Genomic DNA, 20,830 nt, shown 5'->3' with positions numbered 1-20,830 from the left:
TAAAATTCACTTTAATTTTTCCAAAGTAAACCTCCAAAATATATCACACATAAACAACTGAATTTCAAATACATTGAAATTATATAACCACATGTAATCACAGATATTTATCATAGGCAAATAAGTAAAGACAGTAAGGTACTACAAAGGGAAAAAAATCTTATTTTGTCTGTTTGGAAGGAAAAAAACACTTTATATTTGTTGTTGGTTTTCAGAGTGAATTACACCCAGAAATGTGTTTCTTGCCACATCTCAGTATGTCTTTTATTAGCATGGGTGAGGAGCTCTGCTTTCAGAGGAGGGTATGATTTTCATCTAAATCTGTGTAATTAAGTAAAGGCTGAATCCAGGGGGAATGTAGGAATTAGCATGGAAATCATCTTGATTATTAATCATACTGTACCAACTTTTAAAATTAATGGTAGCCAGGGGCACGTAATAGGAACATTTTTACATATAGTAATAATATCAGGAATGAAATGGATTACTGAAAGTTATTACTTGAGAAAAAACATCAGAAATTCCACTCAGTATGATTAGCCAATCAAATGATTAAATTGTTCCTTTGAAGAAATTTCTCCTCTACTTTACCCATTTTTACTCGGGACCGTTGACATAATTACTGTAAGATAAAAACATATTTCCTACCATCTAAAATTTGACACCCCTAAAGAAAAAATGATGCTACTCCAAAAATACATAATTGGATCCAATTTTTTAAAATAATAGCTCTAGTTGATCCTTGGGCATGTTCACAGGGAGGCACGTGGCCAGGACACGTGGCTAAGAATGTTTGTATCAGAATCATTTGTAATTGCAGAACACTAGAACATGCCCCAATTGGAGAACAGATAAATACACTGTAGTAGAGTCAGATAACCAAACTCTAAAACAGGAGAAATGACTGAACTTAACCAGATGGATGAAATAGAAAAAAAAAATAGAAAAAAAGATTGAATAAAAAGTTGAGTTGCAAAAATAACACTTTTTAAAGTTGAAAAATAGGTTAATTAAATCAAGCTAGAGACAAAGTAATAAAGACTACCAAGGAATGATTTCTAAACTTCAGAATACAGGCCACTCCATGGAGACGCATGTAGGAGGCCGGGAAATGAATGGGGACCACAGGAAAAGAACTTTCAATTTTGCCAATGCTCCACTTCTTAGATTGGGCATTTTTGGTACTATGTTTTAAAACTTACATATGTACTATGTAACTTTTCTAGATATCACATACTTCAAAATGAAAAGATGTAAATGGAAAAAGAAAGAGCTCATTGTATATTATGAAACAAAGAGAAATGCCTGTTTCTAATCTACCTTCCTGTGAATGAAAAGGTAAAATGGTAAGCAGAACTTGTCATTGATTAACATATTCTTCATTGTGAAAGTTCTACTTCTGGTCCAAATGGGAGTCTATGATGTTAGTGAAAATTCTCTTCTATAAACTATCACTTTTGGGGATTAGTGAGGAAACTGATATGAGGAAAAATCTTTTGTCTGTCTCCCCACTATAAAAAAAGCAATAAGGTTTATCTGGATCACCACTGAATATTTAGCGCCTAGCAATAAGTATTTGTTAAATGAATGGATAAATCAGATAACAAAAGGAAGACAAAAGGAAAGAAGGTTTACGTACTAGTAAATTCTCCTCGGTCCTTCTACTGAGACAGAACACTCTAGACTCCAAGGGAATGAAATGCTATCCCTAGTAATTCAAGTTTTATCTCACACATTCAGAGGCAACCCACAAGGACTGGTTGAGTTATTTATCCCCCTTTGGCCTTTGCATGAGTGTAGTTCATTAGCTTTAAATGCTGACCTGTATTGCTCAGTTACTGGATATTTAGATTACCTATACTCAGGTAGAGCCCACAACATGATAGCTAAGCCATTGGCTGGCATATAGGTAAGGCACTTACTTATCATTATTGCAGCTCTCTGCCGGGAGTGAATATTATCTCTGGGGAGGGCAAATCAGCAAGATTCTGTAGGAGAACCCTCAACACCTACAATGTTCTACTGATGATTAAAAAGACATTCGATCAATATTTATTGAGTCCTTGCTATATACTAGGCTAGTTATGCAAAGTAAAATCACTAATATTAAAAAGAGCTTAGAATTTATTTTTGGAAATTGTGGGATATTTTATTATTATTACCACTTAGTATGGGTAACATTTCATTACAGTATGTATTGAAGCTTTAGAGATTGTCAAACCCCCCCAAAAAAAATAACACAGAAATAGTTTAAAGAATGTATATTCTCCAGGGGCGCCTGGGTGGCTCAGTCGGTTAAGCATCCGACTTCACTCAGGTCACGATCTCGCAGTCCGTGAGTTCAAGCCCCGCGTTGGGCTCTGGGCTGATGGCTCAGAGCTTGGAGCCTGCTTTGGATTCTGTGTCTCCCTCTCTCTCTGCCCCTCCCCGTTCATGCTCTATCTCTCTCTGTCTCAAAAATAAATAAAAAACGTTAAAAAAGTTAATAAAAAAAAGAATTTATATTCTCCAAAAAAACAAACTTTGTATACGCATAACTGACTTTTTCAGTTAGATAGGTATTTGTTTCTTTCTAAATTGATATATCCAAGTTGTTGGGGGTACAGAACAGGTCACAAAATATGTTCCAAGGATCTGTGTCATCAAGACACACACAGTGACATTTCTGGCAAGTTAATTTGTTACAAATAATAGTAATTTGGAAGATGGTGTGGTTATATAAATGAGAAAAATAATGTCTCAGGTAAAGCAATTAAAGATAGCAAAATAAATTAATTTTAATATTAGTCTAAGCAAAGCATTATTAGAAAGATGATCTTTTGCTATCCACTTCCAAATTATAGGCTATCTTTCAAAGTCAACTGAGCAACCCAGATGAATATTTTAAGACTTTTTACACATTTTTCTATATTATATACAAGGACTCCATCAATACAAGGGCAAAATTAGTGAAAGATAAATAAATCAGTGTGCAAGGCTAATTGGAATTAAGTATATATATTTTTTAATATAGTGGCCTTTACTGCAAGGGAATACTTTTGTTCCTTTGGTTTAGTCATGTGGAAATTGCTTAAATGAGAAAAGCTCTAGTAAAGTAATTATTGTGATAAAACCAACATATCCACAATATAACTACACCATCTTCTACTCTTTCCAACAATGTGTTATTCTTACCTTCTGAGGAAGTTTCTGTACTGTTCATCTCTAGCTTGAGCTGTCCTTCTCATTATATTCTGGAATACCTCTCGATCTAGTGCCCAAGTTTTAACATTGGTAATAGCTTTAGAAAAATCAAGAAAATAATAAAATATTGTTTAGCCCCACATTAAGAAAACAGTCCAAAATGTTAATTGATAAATTTTTCATATATTCCCATCAAATGATATTTCTTGGAAATTGCATTATTTAACATGCAAATGGAAGGAAGCAGTGATATAAATAGTGGGTAATTTTATAAAATCATCTTTGGCTTTGAAATGAACCATGATTTGGAAGTGAGTAGCAAAAGATTTCCTTTCTAATTATGTTTTGCTTAGGATGATATCAAAATTAGTTTGCAATTCCTAATTACATACTACATCATCAGGATGTATTTCAGATTTGTGCTGTGATACAAGAGAAAACCAGCCAGCCTGTAGCTAATCCAGAAAGTGAAGAATTCACAAGTAGATAATTGAAAGTTAAAGATCTGAGTGTATGAGTATGTGTTTATGTATTTTTATGCTGTTCAGACATTGTAGCTAATGAGAGCCAATATATTTTTAAGGATCTCTATGGTTACTTTTGTATAAAGTACATACAAATCATTTTCATAGAAATTATGCAAAACAGTGTTTGAGACAATTTTTTTATAGGAAAGACATAGAAAGCAAGAATAAAATCTAAACAGGAAGAAGAGCAGAAGTAGCAGCTCTAAAAAATCTAGATGAAGTTACAATTGTATTTAAAAAAAAAAAAAAAAGAAGTAATGAGGGCCTATAAAATAAATCAAAATCCAAAGCTTTGGTTTACTAAATTTTGGAATGAATTAGATTTATCTTGACATTCTTGCTAAAAATACAAATCCATACAGGGCACCTGGGTGGCTCAATAGGTTAAGCATCTGACTTCGGCTCAGATCATGATCTCACAGTTTGTGAGTTCAAGCCCTGCATTGGGCTCTGTGCTGATAGTCTGGAGCCCGGAGCCTGCTTCAGATTTTTGTCCCCCTCCCTCTCTGTCCTTCCCCTCCTAAAAAATAAATAAACATTAAAAAAAACTTAAAAAAAAATTCAGATCCCTAAGCTCCATTGCCAGAGATTCTGATTTGTGTTTGGAGTGAAGCCCCAGAATCTGCATTTTTTAATCAAAACTGCAGCAATTCTAAGACACTTAACCCAGTCCTAACCACTGAGAAACACATCCAAGTATTCATGCCCAAGATAACCATGAATAATGTCAATAAAAACAAAAACCCTTAAACTAATCCCAGGAGTCACTCAGGAAAACTCTCATTAATTAATTCACCTCCCTTTGGCTATTTATATATTTTCATTGGTTTCATTAATTTTTCTGGTTTATAATATGTTTGGAACATCACAGAGAATGAAAAGCTAACATTCTGGATGAACCAAAGGCAGATGTTTACACAGAAAAAAAAGCGAAGTGGTAATTAAAGCAAATATTGGAATAATTCAATAATAGAAAGCCATTTTCATATTTCATATGCAGGTACCTGAAGGAAAAGTTCTCTTAAATTTGAATGATTTAGACAAGTGCTTCAATATAAATTCTTTTGTAAGCATAGCATTTCTTTTAACAAGAGCACATGGGGCACAATGGGAGACAGAAATACTCAGCAGGCAATAGTAGTGACTTAGATTGTCATAAACATTGTGTAACAATTCAAAAATAGAGCCTTTCATCCCGTTACCTTTCACAGAGGCAGTTCTTGTACAGTTGTATAAAATGGCTAGCTCCCCAAACGTGGTCCACATAGGGATGGATGACAGCAATCTCTCCCCTTGGAACACCTCTAGCCGACCCTCTGTCAAGCAGAATTTAAGAAAAAACACAAATAATCCAAATAAATTACAAAAGTAAGACAATCAGAAAGTACACAAAGCATACAGGCAAGATCTCTTATGATTCTCATTATAATATAGTGGTTGACAGTGCAGACTAAAAGCAGCTCTCCCACTTACTCTCTATTAGCTGATCACTTTGAAAGAAAGGGGTTCCCTACTCTGCCTGGGGTTCTTTGTCAGTAATGGGGATAATAATAATAATAATAATAATAATAATAATATTTACCTCAGATAGTTGCTGTGAGAATTAAATTAGTTAACATAGGTAGGGAACTTAGAACAATGGCTAACACACAGAAAATGCTATGTTAGTGTTAGCTATTGTTAATGTTACTATCATTGCTACAAAGTTCTTCTCCAGAAGCAGTGGATGGCAAGTGTTGTATTTAAAATTCATTCTACCCCAAGAAAATGTAGCACATAAAACTATTTCTTTTGTCCAAGGAACACAACAATTACTGTATGTCTTGAAAACACATCCTAGCTGTCCACACTAACAGAAGGACTAACTTGTCATAATTAGAAACGCATGGGCCCTGGAGTCAGACAGCCTGGCCCTGTCCAATCATTGGCTGTGTAACCTTGGGTAAGTAACTTCACCATGCCTGCATTGTTGTCTAAACCCTCAATCACTGACATGAAGTAATAAAGGACAGTTGCTAAGAAAAGTGCATGAGAAAAACAGTATCAAGAGAATTAGAAGACAAGCCACAGACTGTAAGAAAATATTTTTGCAAAAAGACACACGTGATAAAAGTATGTTTGGCAAAATATACAAAAACCCCTAACAACTCAACAGCAAGAAAACAAACAATCTGATTAAAAAATGGGCCAAGGAGCTTTAACAGATGCTCACCAAAGAAGATAGACAGATGGTAAATAAGCATATGAAATGATGCCCCACATCATGCGTCATCAGAGAATTGCAGATTAAAACAACAGTAAAATACCACCACACACCTAGTAGAATGACAAAAACCTGGAACACTGACAACACCCAATGTTAGTGAGCACATGGAACAAGGGGAACTCTCCTACATTGCCGATGGGAATGTAAAATGGGACAGTCACTTTGGAAGACAGTTTGGCACTTTCTTCTATTAAACATAATCTTACCATACAATGCAGCCATTGCCCTCCTTAGCATTTTACCCAGAGGAGTTCAAACCTCTGATCCACACAAAAACCTGCACACAGATATTTACAGCAGCTTTATTTATAACTGCCAAAACTTAGAAATGACAAAGATGTCCTTTAATGGATGAACAGAGAAACTGTGGTACATCCAGCCAATGGAATATTATTCAGTACTTAAAAAGAAATGAGCTTTAGGGGCATTCACTTTCGAATGTCCCCTCTCTGGAAAGAGAGTGAGAGCTTTCCCACTAGTCTTCCTTTCTAATCTTGTATTCTAATAAACTTTTGCCTGCTGCTCAAAAAAAAAGAAAAGAAAAGAAAAAAAGAAAAAGAAGAAAGAAAGAAGAAAGAAAGAAAGAAAGAAAGAAAGAAAGAAAGAAAGAAAGGAAGGAAGGAAGATGCTATTAGGCCACAAAAAGACAAGGAGGAGCCTCAAGTGCATATACAACTAAGTGAAAGAATTCAATTTAAAAAAGCTACATACTGTATAATTCCAGCAATATGACATTCTGGAAAAGGGGAAACTATGGAGAAAATGAAAAGACCAGTGGTTGCCAGGGATAGGGTCAGGGGAGATGAACAGGCAGAGCACAGAGAATTTTTAGGATGGTGAAAATACTCTGCATGATTTTATAATGATGGATAAATGTCATTATACATTTCTCTAAACCCATAGAAGGTACAACAGCAACTTATGGTAAACTTTGATGATATATCAATATAGGCTCATCCTTGATTTAAAAAAAAAAAAAAAAAAGGTGCCATTCTGGTGAGTGATGTTGATAATGGTGGAGGCCATGGCTGTGTGGGAACAAGGGGTATATGGAAAAATTTCTGTATTTCCTTCCAAATTTTGTTGCATAACTAAAACTGCTCTAGAAAAAATAAAGTCTTATAAAAATGAGAAAGAAGAGTGCCTATCAAGGAAAGGGAGAGGCAGTATTTGAGGCCACCTCCTCACAATTATTTGGCCCCAGTGATTCTCTTCTCGTTTCCTTTTGAAAATGAGTGTAAATAAAACCTTACCTAACAAAAAGCTACATGCAAAAGAGACCTCCATTCTTCGAGGGGGAAAAAATGGTGGGTTATTCTCTTTCCCTTGAAGAGTTCATCTTTCCTTCTCCTAGTTCACCACTAAGCAGCTCTGAATCATCTCTGCCCAGCCACTCATTCACCAAATCTGATTTGAGTACCTATGTTGTAGCAGGAACTGGTACAACTGCCAAAGAGACACAAAAGATACTTATTCTGGGGACGCCTGGGCAGGTCAGTCGGTAAGCAGCCTACTTCGGCTCAGATCATGATCTCGCGGGTTTGTGGGTTGGAGCCCCGCATTGGGCTCTGTGCTGATGGCTCAGAGCCTGGAGCCTGCTTCGGATTCTGTGTCTCCCTCTCTCTCTGCCCCTCCCCCACACATACTCTGTGTCTCTCTGTCTCTCAAAAAATGAATAAAAATGTTGAGGAAATTTTTTAAATTACTTATTCTGATAGAACTTACATTATAGTAAGAAAAAAAGCTGCATTGGCTCCAAATCCTACAGATATAATACAAAATTTAATAATTTCTCATTACAACTAAATTCCACTCCACTGAAACCACTTAGTGGTACCGTCAAGTTTGTATCATGGGTCTCAATGCATTTAAAGTTTTTTTTTCTATTTGAGTATGACCCATGGGACTTGGGAAATACTAAAGAATTATATGGAATATCAAAGTTTAAGCTAAATATGCTTTTAATATTTGCTATTCATGCCATATATTATAAAAGGGAGATTTTTAATTAACTAATTTGCCCAATCAGTTAAATCAGGCAAGTCAGTCCTGAGATAACACCATAATTTATTCAAATAAGAAACTGTCCAATTTTCATTTCCATGTGTGCTGTAACCCTGATGTCAATGACTGTACTGATGCTGGCTTCTGTTCTAAGTCTTCTCTTCCCTAGTCTTTCATTGGAGTTATCGGCAAGGAACAAGATGGGCTGACATGAGTTTCTCATCTTTTCCTAACAGCTTCCATAAAAATTTGTTGAGTTAATGATCTATTTTTTCATGCCAGAGTTTCTGGTGTTGCTAAAGTAGAAATGAAATGGCCAAGAGAAAAGTTGAAAGATGGGGAAACTGCCCTGGATTATCGTCCCCAAAAACTTGAAGGTTGGCTAAATTCAGACCATAGAATTAGAATAATTCTTGGGAGAATAATTTCTTGAGAATGACTGTATAATTTTAGGGGTGTCTACAGAGACGTTTATGGCAAATAAACACCAATATTTATGAAAATAGCATGTCTAAGGAATCAGAGCATATGAAAACAATCTTTTATATGGTATAAATACAACAATACATATTTATTAATTTGTTTGGAATGGCAACTTCTGCCCTACACCTAAGGCCCCCAAGGAAACAAGAATCATGAAAGCATTCTTAGGTTGCCAGGAACTACAGTATAAAATAAAAGGCCACAACATGTCTCAATTTACCACTCCATCTGGGTAAGCCACCTTAACTTTTTCCCTAAAACTCAAGAAGTTGGGGCAATTCAGAATTTGAGAAGGTGTTCACTAAACATACACCCTGTTCATATAATTTCTTGTCTCTATATCTAACAAAAATCATTTTTTGAGTACTACTATAAGGCATGCATTTGGTATGCATTTAAGAAATCCTTTGCCTATCTGATTATTAAAATCTACCCAGCATGTAAACCTGTTCCTATAATTATATATGGAGAAAACCATTTAAATGGTTCTAAAGACACCAGTTTTAATCTTAATGCATTCCATTTGATTCACATGTTGGTTACATGTACCTAAATTATCTTCTGAAAGCATTCGTATATAACCCAAATATTTTACAGAACCACAAAAACAATTGTTTTCTTTATCCTCCTACAACAACCTAAAAATGTCAACATAAGCAGCAGTATTTTAAATAGAAACACCTTTTTTGCAGTTGCTGGGTAGGTGGCATTGTGATTAGAAGTACGGACACGAGTCAGATTATCTACATCTGCATTCTACCTCCACCATTTATGAGCTTTGTGGCCTTGCATAAGTTACATAACTTTTCTGTGGCAAAGTCCACATTAGTAATAAGGTGATAACAGCACTTACCTAACAGAGTTGGTGAGAAGATGAAATGAGATCTCTCTATAAAGTGCTCAGTAGGATGCTTGACACATAAAATGCACTCAGTAAATATTATAATCACCATTATGATTAGGTAAACAATGTTACTATTTCATGAGCTCGTTCTGTTATGGTTTCATACAAACAGAGCAACCGGTTTTGCATTTTTATAAATGTTTGCAAAAAATCATAAGGCAATAGGCAAAATATTTGTTATGTAAGAACTGGAACTGGAAAAACCTGTGAAACCCACCTGCTAGCACAAAGATATGGTTTCCTGGTTCTCCTTGCTTAATGATGTAACTCCCTTGCTGGTAGTTTCTACCATACATGCATTCCACCATGTCTTTGATCTGCTGAGGATCCAGTCTCTTCAGAAACTGATTTCTATTAAGGGCATCTGTAATGAGCTTCTTCTCGCTGGTGTAATGGCAAAAAGAGATTACGTTACAATTAATGAAAACCATGTTTTGCTATTTAGATTTACCTCATTCAGATTCTAGTACTTACAACTTTTCCAGCAAGGACAAATTGTTCTTCTAGTCCCACCAACACTTGACCCATGTAACTGCCCTACTTTACATGTAAAACCTTTGAACGTATTTTTGAATAGTTTTCTGTAATTGGTATTACATCAATTTTATTATCACTCCTGGCTGCCATCATCACAAGTGTAGCATCTCTCAAGATCCCTAGATTAATGTTAATAACATGATACATGATTTTTTTTTTTAGGTGGACAGAAAATCTGGTTGGTTGGTAGAAGGTGTATTTAAGAAACTACAACACAGTACTCATTTTTATTTTCATTTATTCATGTATATTTGCATGCATAGTGCCTATAGTACTAGCTATTTTATATCTTATTTAATCTTTATCACCATCCTGTGAAATAATCACTATTGTTACTTTACGGATAAGTAGCCTAAAAAGCAAGCAACTTATTCCCTCTAGGATTTAAATCCAAGTCTGTGAGTCTGAAGCCTGTATGGCTTCCATTCCATCCCCTGCCTCTTCTGAGCCAAGGCAGTCAGTTCCCTTGGGACTCACTAGGTTATATCAGACATAGGAGGTGATGGTAGTAGTCTGGGATTTCCTAGACTTTGACTCTTAGCATATCTAGACTAGACAGAATATGTATTTCCAGTCTCATAACCTGTTCATTCCTCAAATCCAAGGCCCTCTTGTTGATAATCCTGAAATACTCTGTTTTCTTTGGGAAGAGAAGTAGCTTCAAATAATTACCCAATCTTAATTACCATAACTTTCAAATGTTTTAATCAACATACTTTATATGCAGCTGTTATAGAATTATTGAGCTGGCAGAAAAGTGAATTTGTGGGCTAAGTTAGACTCTGCACAACATACTTGGTTTCAGTCAAACTCAGCATGATTTTTTATGTAGTTTTTTTTTTAAGTTTATTTTTCAGAGAGAGAGAGACAGAGAGACAGAGAGCATGAGTTAGCACAAGCAGGGAAAGGACAGAGAGATGGACAGAGAGAATCCCAAGCAGGCCCCTTGCTGTCAGCTCAGAGCCTGATGCAGGGCTTGATCTCACAAACTGCAAGATCATGACCTGAGCTGAAATCAAGAGTTGGCCGCTTACCTGACTAAGCCACCCAGGTGCCCCAAATTCAGCATGATTTTTAAAAACAGGTTTTTTTTTTTTTTCTGCATCTTTCATTCAAACTCTTTCCCATCACTAGCTTTACTGTTTCAAAACTTGTGCTATTTTTCTACACGGAAAGTTCTCAAACATAAAGTAGACATAAAGTAAACTTTCACGGGATTGGATACTTCCTTCAAAACCGCATCCATCAGATCATTAGGCTACATTAAGAAAACAATGAAGAAATTCCTTCTGCCCTATAGTGACTCAGAGCCATACAAACTCTTTTGAGTACTTTGAAAACTTACTTCTTCCTGCAACTAATTTATCACCAAATCTTGTCATTTCTCTTTACAAAATGTCATTGTTATCCATTTTATTTTCCATTTTCAAAGATGTCGCCACAGTCCAAGAAAAAAAAAATCTTAGGTCGGAAAACTTTTAATACGTTCTTTTTTAACATTTCAGCTTCTAGCCTCTTCCCCTCATATTCTATTCTATACTATATTATCAGATTAATCTTGCTAAAAAAACTGATTTAATTCTGATCTCATTTTTTCTTTATCCTCTAAAGCCAAAAAATCATTCATTTAATATATACTGAGAAAATACTTTTGCTACATGTTCTCAGAGCAAGCAGTAGAACTGTGAACAGTACCAAGAAAGCCCCATCTTTCATGGGCCTTCCATGATCTTGTAACATTCCAGCTAGTGTTTCATCAATGTACACATACCCTAATTTCCCAAAATATGTTCCAGGAAGGGCTCTTCTTTTATAAGCAAGAGTGTGCTGAGTTTGAACAATTTTGGAAATTTACAATGCATACTTTCAGAGTTCAAAGAAATATTTCAGTAAACAAATCTGTTAAACCAATGTTTCCCAAACCTCAATGTCTGTTATATTTACTTCTTCTTTTGGCTTAACTTCTACGAACATTCCATGGAAGTAGTCTGAAAACCCTTTTGCCCATAGAAGAAAATCAATATCCCACAATCTGGTATTCACCATTTCCCACCACATGGCTCTACTCCATCCATCTAGTACTCACTTCATAAAACAAACCCTTTGCTGCAGACAGGCTGGTATCTTCATTGTCTCCTATGCCTGCCAGCTTTATGTTTAGGCTTAGCCTCTGTTTTCTCCTCCAGTTTAACTTAATTTCTCCTCCCCTCAACCAGCCCAAACCTTATAATTATCCCATTATGATCTAGGCAAGGATGCTATAGTTCACACAATCTTCTAACTCTACTCTAAACTCTTAGAGTATTATATTCATGTCTATTAAATTCAAACATTTTATCAAAAATTTACTTTGGATATAAAAATTTATTAGACATGGTCCATGGCCTCAAATTCTTTAAACTTAATTTACTGAATAACCATATTATAATATTGTATTATTAGAAAAGAGTTGTCTCTATGACTTTTCCTCCAAACCAGATTATAAATCTTTGAGGGACCGGGTCTTCTCTTGAATTATCTGTTTAAGAGGCAACAGATAGCAATGCCTACAAGTATGAACTTTACTGCTCCTTCTACAACTATGATAGGCAAGCTATTATCAGAACAACTCTCCCTACTCACACAACTACAAAAACTAATTAAATTAATATACTGCAAACCTGCTTTGAAAGCACTGGAGACCTATCAACATAACAGCTTGAAAAGCCATGATCTACTAGAGAATATAGGGGCACCTGGGTGGCTCAGACGGTTGGGCATCTGACTTTAGCTCAGGTCACGATCTTGGCGGTTCACCAGCTCAAGACCCACATGGGGCTCTGTGATGACAGCTCAGAGCCTGAAGCCTGCTTCAGATTCTGTCTCCCTCTCTCTCTTCCCCTCCCCAACTCATGTTCTCTCTCTCTCTCTCTCTCTCTCTCTCTATTATTCTAAATGAATAAACATTAAAAAGAGAGAGAGAGAGAGATAACATGAGCTTGACATTCATATCTGCTTTTCCCTTCAAGGCATTTGCTGATTTGTAGTCAGCACTAACCAGAATTTTGGCAGTCTCAAAGGATTGGGAAGACCAGAGTCAATATTCAAGGCACCCCATGAAGGAAGAATCCTGATAAACATCCAAGATTTCAGATGGGACAACTGCAGGGCTGTAACCTATGAGTAAATACAGCAGCCCAAAAGAGGCTAGCTCTGGAAAAGACTGAAAACCAACTTCAAAATGACAAATTCCTATTTTGGTTAAAATGATTTGCCCCTAGCCTGCCTTCCAGAAGCAAAAGTAAGTGTTTTCCATAGGATGTTCACAAAATCTAGAGACTCAAATTTTCTCTAGAGTTTTTCCCTAAAGAGTATCTGGCAAAATATCAAAAGTTACCAGGCATAGCAGGAGAAAAGACCAAATGACTGAAGACCAAGAGAAAAAAGACAACAGAAACAGACCTAACAGACCAAGATATTGTAGGTGTCAGACAGACTTTAATAGAATTGTATTTAATTATTTTTAATAAAATCAAAAACAAAATGGAGACTATCAATGGAGAACACAATTTTTTTTGCTTTAATTAAATGGAAATTCCAGAACTGAAAAATACATCATCTGAAGCCTGAAATTCGACAGATGAATTTAAAATCTGCAAGACACAGCTGAAAAGGATTAGAAACTGAATACTATAAGCAGGTAGAATATATCTACATAGGCAGTTAGAGAGAATATAGGATGGAAAATAGTGCAACAAGAACAAAAACAATACAAAACATAGAAAACGTTATGAGTCATCACAGAGAATTTGGACATAGGTGTAATTTCTTCCCTGAAGAAAAGGAAAGAATTGGACTGAAACAATATATATAGGGATCATATTTAAGAATCTTCTTAAATCCATGAAAAGATATTGAATCACAGACAAGATACACTATGAACTCCACACAAAACATATCTTTTAAAAAAACCATACCTAGGATCATCATAGTCAAATTGCTGAAAACCAAATAAAAAGAGAAAAATCTACAATGCAGATAAAGAAGAGATACATTACCTCAAATAACCAACAATATAACTGACTTACTCCTCAACTGAAATAATGAAAGCCAGATATTTGGAATATCTCCAAAAAGCTTTAAAATGCCTATTTCCAGTATCTTTACCCAGTGAAAATTGCCTTTAAAAATACAAGTGAAATGAATACACTTTAGAATGTCATTCCATTGGCAACAGACTCATAATAGTGGAGAGCTCCACACAAACAAAATGATCCCAGATGGAAACTAATAGACATTAGAAAGAAGCAATGGAAAAAGTAATAATGTGGATGACTAAAGAAAGCTTGTCTTTATAAAGAAGTAATAGCATAATAGCAATGCCGTGTTTAAGTGGTACAGTCACTCTGGAAAACAGTGTGGAGGTTCCTCAAAAAATTAAAAATAGATCTACCCTATGACCCAGCAATAGCACTGCTAGGAATTTACCCAAGGGATACAGGAGTGCTGATGCATAGGGGCACTTGTACCCCAATGTTTATAGCAGTGAAATTATGGAAAGAGCCTAAATGTCCATCAACTGATGAATAGATAAAGAAATTGTGGTTTATATATACAATGGAATACTACTTGACAATGAGAAAGAATAAAATCTGGCCATGTGTAGCAACGTGGATGGAACTGGAGAGTGTTATGCTAAGTGAAATAAGTCAAGTGAAATAAGACAGATACCATATGTTTTCACTCATATGTGGATCCTGAGAAACTCAACAGAAGACCAGGGGGGTGGGGAAAGGGGGAAAAAAGTTACAGAGAGGGAAGGAGGCAAACCATAAGAGGTTTAAATACTTAAACCTCTTAATACTTAAATTCTTAAATACTGAGAACAAACTGAGGGTTGATGGGTGGTGGGGAAGAGGGGAAAGTGGGTGATGGGTATTGAGGAGGGCACCTGGTGGGATGAGCACTGGGTGTTGTTTGGAAACCAAGTTGACAATAAATTTCATATAAAAAATAAAAAATAATAAAATAAAATAAAATGTATGATAAATACAATGTTTGAGAACCACAGCCACATTGTGAGGAGGGGGAAGGGTGGCAGTAAACATAATTTAAGGTACAGGAAGTGATGCAAGTACTAATCTACATTAGAAATTTAATAAATTGTAGAAGCTGTTATAATTTAGGGTAACCCCTACAAGATCAGCCAAATAATGTTTCAATGGAAGCTAACAGAAAAGAAAATGGAATAATAATATATTTAATTCAGGGATCCTGGGTGGCTCAGTAAGTTGAGTATCTGACTCTTGAATTCAGCTCAGGTCATGATCCCAGGGTGGTGGGATTGAGCTCAGCATCAGGTGCTTAAGATTCTCTCTCTCTCTCCCTCTCCCTCTCCACTTGCTCTCTCTCTCTCTTAAAAAAATTAATAATACATCTAATTTAAAAAGAAACCAAAGAAGTATAACATATAAGAAACAAATAGTATTATGTTAGAGTTAAATGCAAATACTTGTATTTACTTAGAGACAAAAACACTAAACACTAAGACTGTCAGATTGAAAAATGAAATAGAGTAAAAAGGAAATACTAAATGTGTGTTACTTATAAGAAGCATGCTTTAAAGATAATGACATAGAAAGGCTGAAAGTAAGAAGGTAGAAAGAGATGTTTATACTATGTAAACACCAATTATGAAGAAAATGTTTCTTGATACTGGAAAGTAGAGTGCAACAAAAATTACATTTCCAGAAATAGAGAGGGATATTTCATATTGGTATGATCAGGAAGATATAAATATTTCTAAATGTGTATGCAATTAATTAAATAGCCTCAAAATATAGAAAAAAAATTGACAAAAATAAAAGAAGAAATAAATGAATCCACAATTAGGAGATTTTAACACATCCCTCTGAGTAACCAATGGAAAAAGTTGATGAAAATTAGTTAGAACATAGTTCTGAACAATTGACTATCAAACTTAATTTCTTGACCTCACTGATATTTCAAAAGATTGCATTCAACAAATTCAAAACACACATTCTTTTCAAGTGCACAAAAACCTTCATCAATGTTGACCATATGGCGGGCCATAAAGCAAGTCTCAAAAATACAAAATATGTTCTTTGAATACAGTGGAATTAAGCTAGGGAAATCAATAACAAAGCATAATCAAAAAATTCTCATATGTTTGAGAATTGAATGTGAATTGAAAATTGAACATTTTTTGAGCAATTTATTTCTAAATAGCCCTCTGATCAATGATTAAATTAGAAGGAAAAATCAGATAATATTTTGAAATAAATGATAAATATGTGACATGCCAAAAATTGTGAGGAGCACATAAATCATGCTAAGAAACTTACAGTATTAAAGAGATACATTAGAAAAGAAGAAAGATAAGATTGAATAACTTAAGTGTCCACCTAAAAGCGCTAGAAAAAAAGGTGAACTCAGAAAAGGGAGAAGGAAATAAACAATGAAATGGAAGCAGAAAATAGTAAAACAGAAAAAAAAGTACAATAAAGAGAACCAACACATACAATTTATGTGTTTATAATTATTAATATTAACATATAATTTAACATATAAATAACATATAATTTAACATATAAACATATATATTAACATATAATTATCAATATCAAATATAAGAAGGGAGACATCCCTATAGACATTATAGATATGAAAAAAATGAATGGATAGTGTAACCAATTCTTGAAAATTTAGATGAAATGAAAAACTTCCAAGAAAAATGCAACAAACCATATCTGACACAAGAAGTAAAAATTAGCAATTACAAATTAAATAAAAGATAAAAATATCTCACAAAAGGAATTCTAGACCCAGATGACACTACCACTAAGTTTTCCAGACACTTAAGGAAAAATAACATTAATCTTATATAATCTTTCCCAGAAAATAAAAAAGCATAATTTTTCCCAACTTACTTTATAGTATGAGAATAGCCTGAGAACAAAACCCACATCACAAGAAAGAAAAATTAAAGGCTAATATCCCTAATGATGGTAAGTGCAAAGTCAGAAAACAAAACAAGTATATAAAGTAAGTATTCTAAATCACACTGAAAATTAACTGATGTAATTAACCACACAAAAAGAATAAAGGATTAAAAAACTGCAAAATATTATTGGATGCAGAAAAAGTATTTGATAAAATTAAACACCTATATATTATTTCTAAATTTTATTTTTTTAAGTTTTATTTAAGTAATCTTCACACCCCATGTGGGGCTCAAACTCATGACCCCAAGATTAAGTGTTACATGCTCCTCTGACAGCCAGCCAGGCCACCCGGTTTCTAAATTTTAAAAAAGCCCTTAGCAAATTAGGAATAGACTGGAATGGAATGTCCTTAATCTGAACATTATCTACAAAATTATAAAACATTATCTACAAAACAAAACAAAAAACAGAAATCATTATCTCACACCGTAAAATACTGAAAGTTTCCCTCCAGATATCAGAAATGGGCTGTTTCAATTTGACCCTGAACCAGAAGTCTGAGCAAATTTAATAAGGTGAGTGGGAAAAATAATCACAAAGAAAAAAAAGAAAAATATAAAAGATGTAAGCATAGGAAAAGAAATAAAATTGCCATTCCTTCTAAAGACACGTTGCATAAGTGAGAGATTCAAAAGGATGTACAAGTAAACTATCAAAATTAACAAGTTATTTCAACAATCTCACTGGATACAAGCTCTCTGAACAATTCAATTATATTTCTATATCCCAGCATCAAATAATTAAAAATGAAAGTTTAAAAATTACATCATTTTAACAAGATAAAAAAATCAACTATACAGGGTTGCATGTAACAAAAGTGTGTGAGACCCCCACAGAGAAGTACAAAATATTGAGAGAAATGAAAAAGAAACAAATGGAAGCATATATCATAGATGTGGATGAGAAGACTCAATTTTTTAATGATATCAATTTTACTAAAATTGATCAAGGTCTATTAAATCCCAATTGACATTCTGAAAAAAAATTTATGAAAATTAACAAGCTGATTCTAAAATTCTTAGTCATAAAAGGCCGAAGAATAGCCATTACAACACTGAAGGACAACAACAAAGTTGGCAGACTTAAAGTAATGGGTACCAAGAATTATTATAAATCAAAATTATTAAGAGAAGATACTCTTGGCACCAGAATGGACAATAAAGACCTTGGGAACAGAATTGAAAGTCAAAAAAACCCAGCTACACATACATAGATACTTAATTTATTTTTTTTTTAAATTTTTTTCAATGTTTACTTATCTTTGAGAGGCAGAGAGACAGAGAACAAGCAGGGAGGGGCAGAGGGAGAGGGAGACACAGAATCTGAAGCAGGCTCCAGGCTCTGAACTGTCAGCACAGAGCTCGATGTGGGGCTTGAACTCACAAGCCGTGAGATCATGACCCGAGCCCAAGTCGGATGCTTAACCGACTGAGCCACCCAGGTGCCCCCATAGATACCTAATTTAAGACAACAGTTATACTGCAGAGCTATGGGGAAAAACAGACATCAATGGAAAATATATACTTCTAAAAAGGGCTCACCCTTGTTTGTTTGTTTGTTTGTTTGTTTTTCCTTTACTTATTTTGAGAAAGAGAGAGAGCACAAGTAGGGGAGGGTCAGAAAGAGAGAAAGAATCCCACACAGGCTTAACACTGTCGGGCGGATGTGGGGCTCAAATTCACGAACCATGAGATCATGACCTGAACCGAAATTGGATACTCAACCCACTGAGTCACCCAGACGCCCCTCCCTTGTTAATTATCAAGGAAAAGATAACCCAAACCATAGCAAGATACCACAACATACCCACCAGAATGGCTAAAATGAAAAAGACTGACAATGCTAAATGCCATTGAGGATGCAGAGTAATTTAATACTCATAGATTACTGGTGGGAGTATATATTTGTTCAACCACTTGGGAAAATTGCTTGACAATCTATATTAAATGTGAACTTAGACACCATGTACTACCCAGCAATTCCACTCCTAGATATATACCCATCATAAATCATATATATACATGACATAATGTGTATATATAGAGAGATACAGATATAGGTAAACATATACAGAGAGAGAGACATGCAAAAATGTTCATGGAAGTCACACTCAAAATTGCTAAATACCAAAATTAACCAAATGCCCAACAATAGAATTGATAAACTGTGGTATAATTAATGAATTACGGCTACATAACATTAACATAAATGAATCTAGCTATGTAAACCAAACAAGCTAGATTCTGTAGAGTACATACTCTTTAAATCCATTAAAATACAATCCAAAAATAGGCAAAAAGTTACCTATAATAATACTAGTAGAGACAATGGCTGCCTTTGAGGTAGTTAATGGGTATAGAGTAGAAGGGAGAAAGAGGGGCTGTGGTGCTGGGAATGTTCTATTACCTGATCTGTTTGTTGGTTACCTGTGCTTGTTCACTTCATGATCTGTGTACTTCACTGAAAAGTTAATTTTAAAAAACAACAAAAAAAATTTAGGGTTTGTTTATTTACTTTTGAGAGAGACAGAGACAGCATGAGCAGGAGAGGGGCAGAGAGATAGAGGGAGAGAGAGAACGCCAATCAGCACAGAGCCCGAAGTGGGGCTCGAACCCATGAAACCATGAGATCATGACCTAAGCTGAAACCAAGAGTCAGACACTTAACCGACTGAGCTACCCAGGCACCCCTTAAAAAATAAAATATTAAAAAAATATATGGCTTTGGGGCGCCTGGGTGGCTCAGTCAGTTGGGCTTCCAACTTCAGCTCAGGTCATGAACTCACAGTTTGTGGGTTCGAGCCCCGCATCAGGCTTTGTGCTGACAGCTTAGAGCCTGGAGCCTGCTTTGGATTCTGTATGTGTGTCTCTCTCTCAGCCCCTCCCTCACTCGTGCTGTCTTTCTCTGTCTCAAAACTAAAACTAAAAATAAAACATTAAATATATAATCCTAGGTTCGAATCTCCACTATGCCACATCCTAGCTGTACAACCTTGGACAAGTCACTGAACCCTTCCAAATTTCCCACTTGTCCTCCATGAACAGAGCATGGTAATCAGATCTACTTTTTAGGAATATCATGCACACTAACTAAGATAAGCTGCTAATAAATACTTTAAAAATGGCAGCAGTAGAAGCTGGTAATAGCAGTACTCATGGCACGTTTTTGGAGGGCAAGAGTGGAATGGGAAAGAAACCAGGGAGAAACAAAGAGGCTCAGTTCAGTTCAAAGTTCCTCCAGCAGGGCTGAATCTCCAGTTCGTGCACATTGGCAGCAGCATCGGTGATCTTTCCTGTAATCCTTTTACATCCCCCACTTTCATAACCGACATTCTTGGAAGCAATACATTTCTGTTCTCTAAGCTGCTTCGGGAAGTTTAACTTGTCAAAGTCCACCAACAGTTCTTGGTATATAGGGTGCTCCATCTTCTTTCTCTGGTCCTGAATATTAGAGGCCTCTGTTCCCACTGTTTGCTTTTGTTGGGTCATAGCACGTAACCCTGCAACCTTCTTTGCATAAGGCTCAGTGCAAAGCAGGGGCCAGTGGCCTCTGCCTTCTCTGTCATCTCTCAAGAATTTCTTGTGAGCATAGAAGCTGAGGCCATACAACCCATGTGGTGTTTCATAGCTTAATTACATATACAAATAGAAAGCATATTGTAAAGCATATTTATCAAGGGCACTAGATCTGAAGCTGTAATGCCAGGGTTTGATTCCTAATTCTGCCCCTTATGAACTGTAGAACCCTGGGCAAGTCATTTAATCTCCAGTTTTCTCAGCTGTAAAATGATAATAAACACAGTCCACAGGGCATAGGATTTCCATGACAGTTTAATGTGTTCACAATGTAAACCTCTAAGAACAGCGCCCTACACATAAAATATAGTACCTAAGGGACAGCTATTACTCTTATAAGTCAGCAA

General features: G+C 35.4%; 1 protein-coding gene across 5 annotated transcripts in view; it reads right to left on the bottom strand.

The window, feature by feature from the left end:
* Positions 1–20,830, bottom strand: part of PRKG2 (protein kinase cGMP-dependent 2) — a 103,355-nt gene that overhangs the window by 60,707 nt on the left and 21,818 nt on the right. For 4 of the 5 annotated variants that reach the window (XM_019466360.2, XM_019466342.2, XM_019466333.2 and 1 more), the window contains 3 exons: positions 9,585–9,751; positions 4,913–5,026; positions 3,175–3,280 (listed from right to left, as the gene is read on the bottom strand). In XM_019466360.2, coding sequence (XP_019321905.1) covers positions 3,175–3,280; positions 4,913–5,026; positions 9,585–9,675 — 311 coding nt within the window. In that variant the 5' untranslated portion in view covers positions 9,676–9,751. Of the gene's footprint in view, positions 1–3,174; positions 3,281–4,912; positions 5,027–9,584; positions 9,752–10,938; positions 11,045–20,830 lie in introns of those variants that run through there. The other variant, XM_053901457.1, reaches the window with a different exon arrangement.

This window comes from Panthera pardus, unplaced genomic scaffold (assembly GCF_024362965.1).
Source record: "Panthera pardus isolate Hobbes unplaced genomic scaffold, ASM2436296v1 HiC_scaffold_13, whole genome shotgun sequence".
NCBI classification, from domain to species: Eukaryota; Metazoa; Chordata; class Mammalia; order Carnivora; family Felidae; genus Panthera; species Panthera pardus.
Note: the sequence above shows the minus strand (reverse complement) of the source record. Positions and strands in the feature narration are given on the sequence as shown.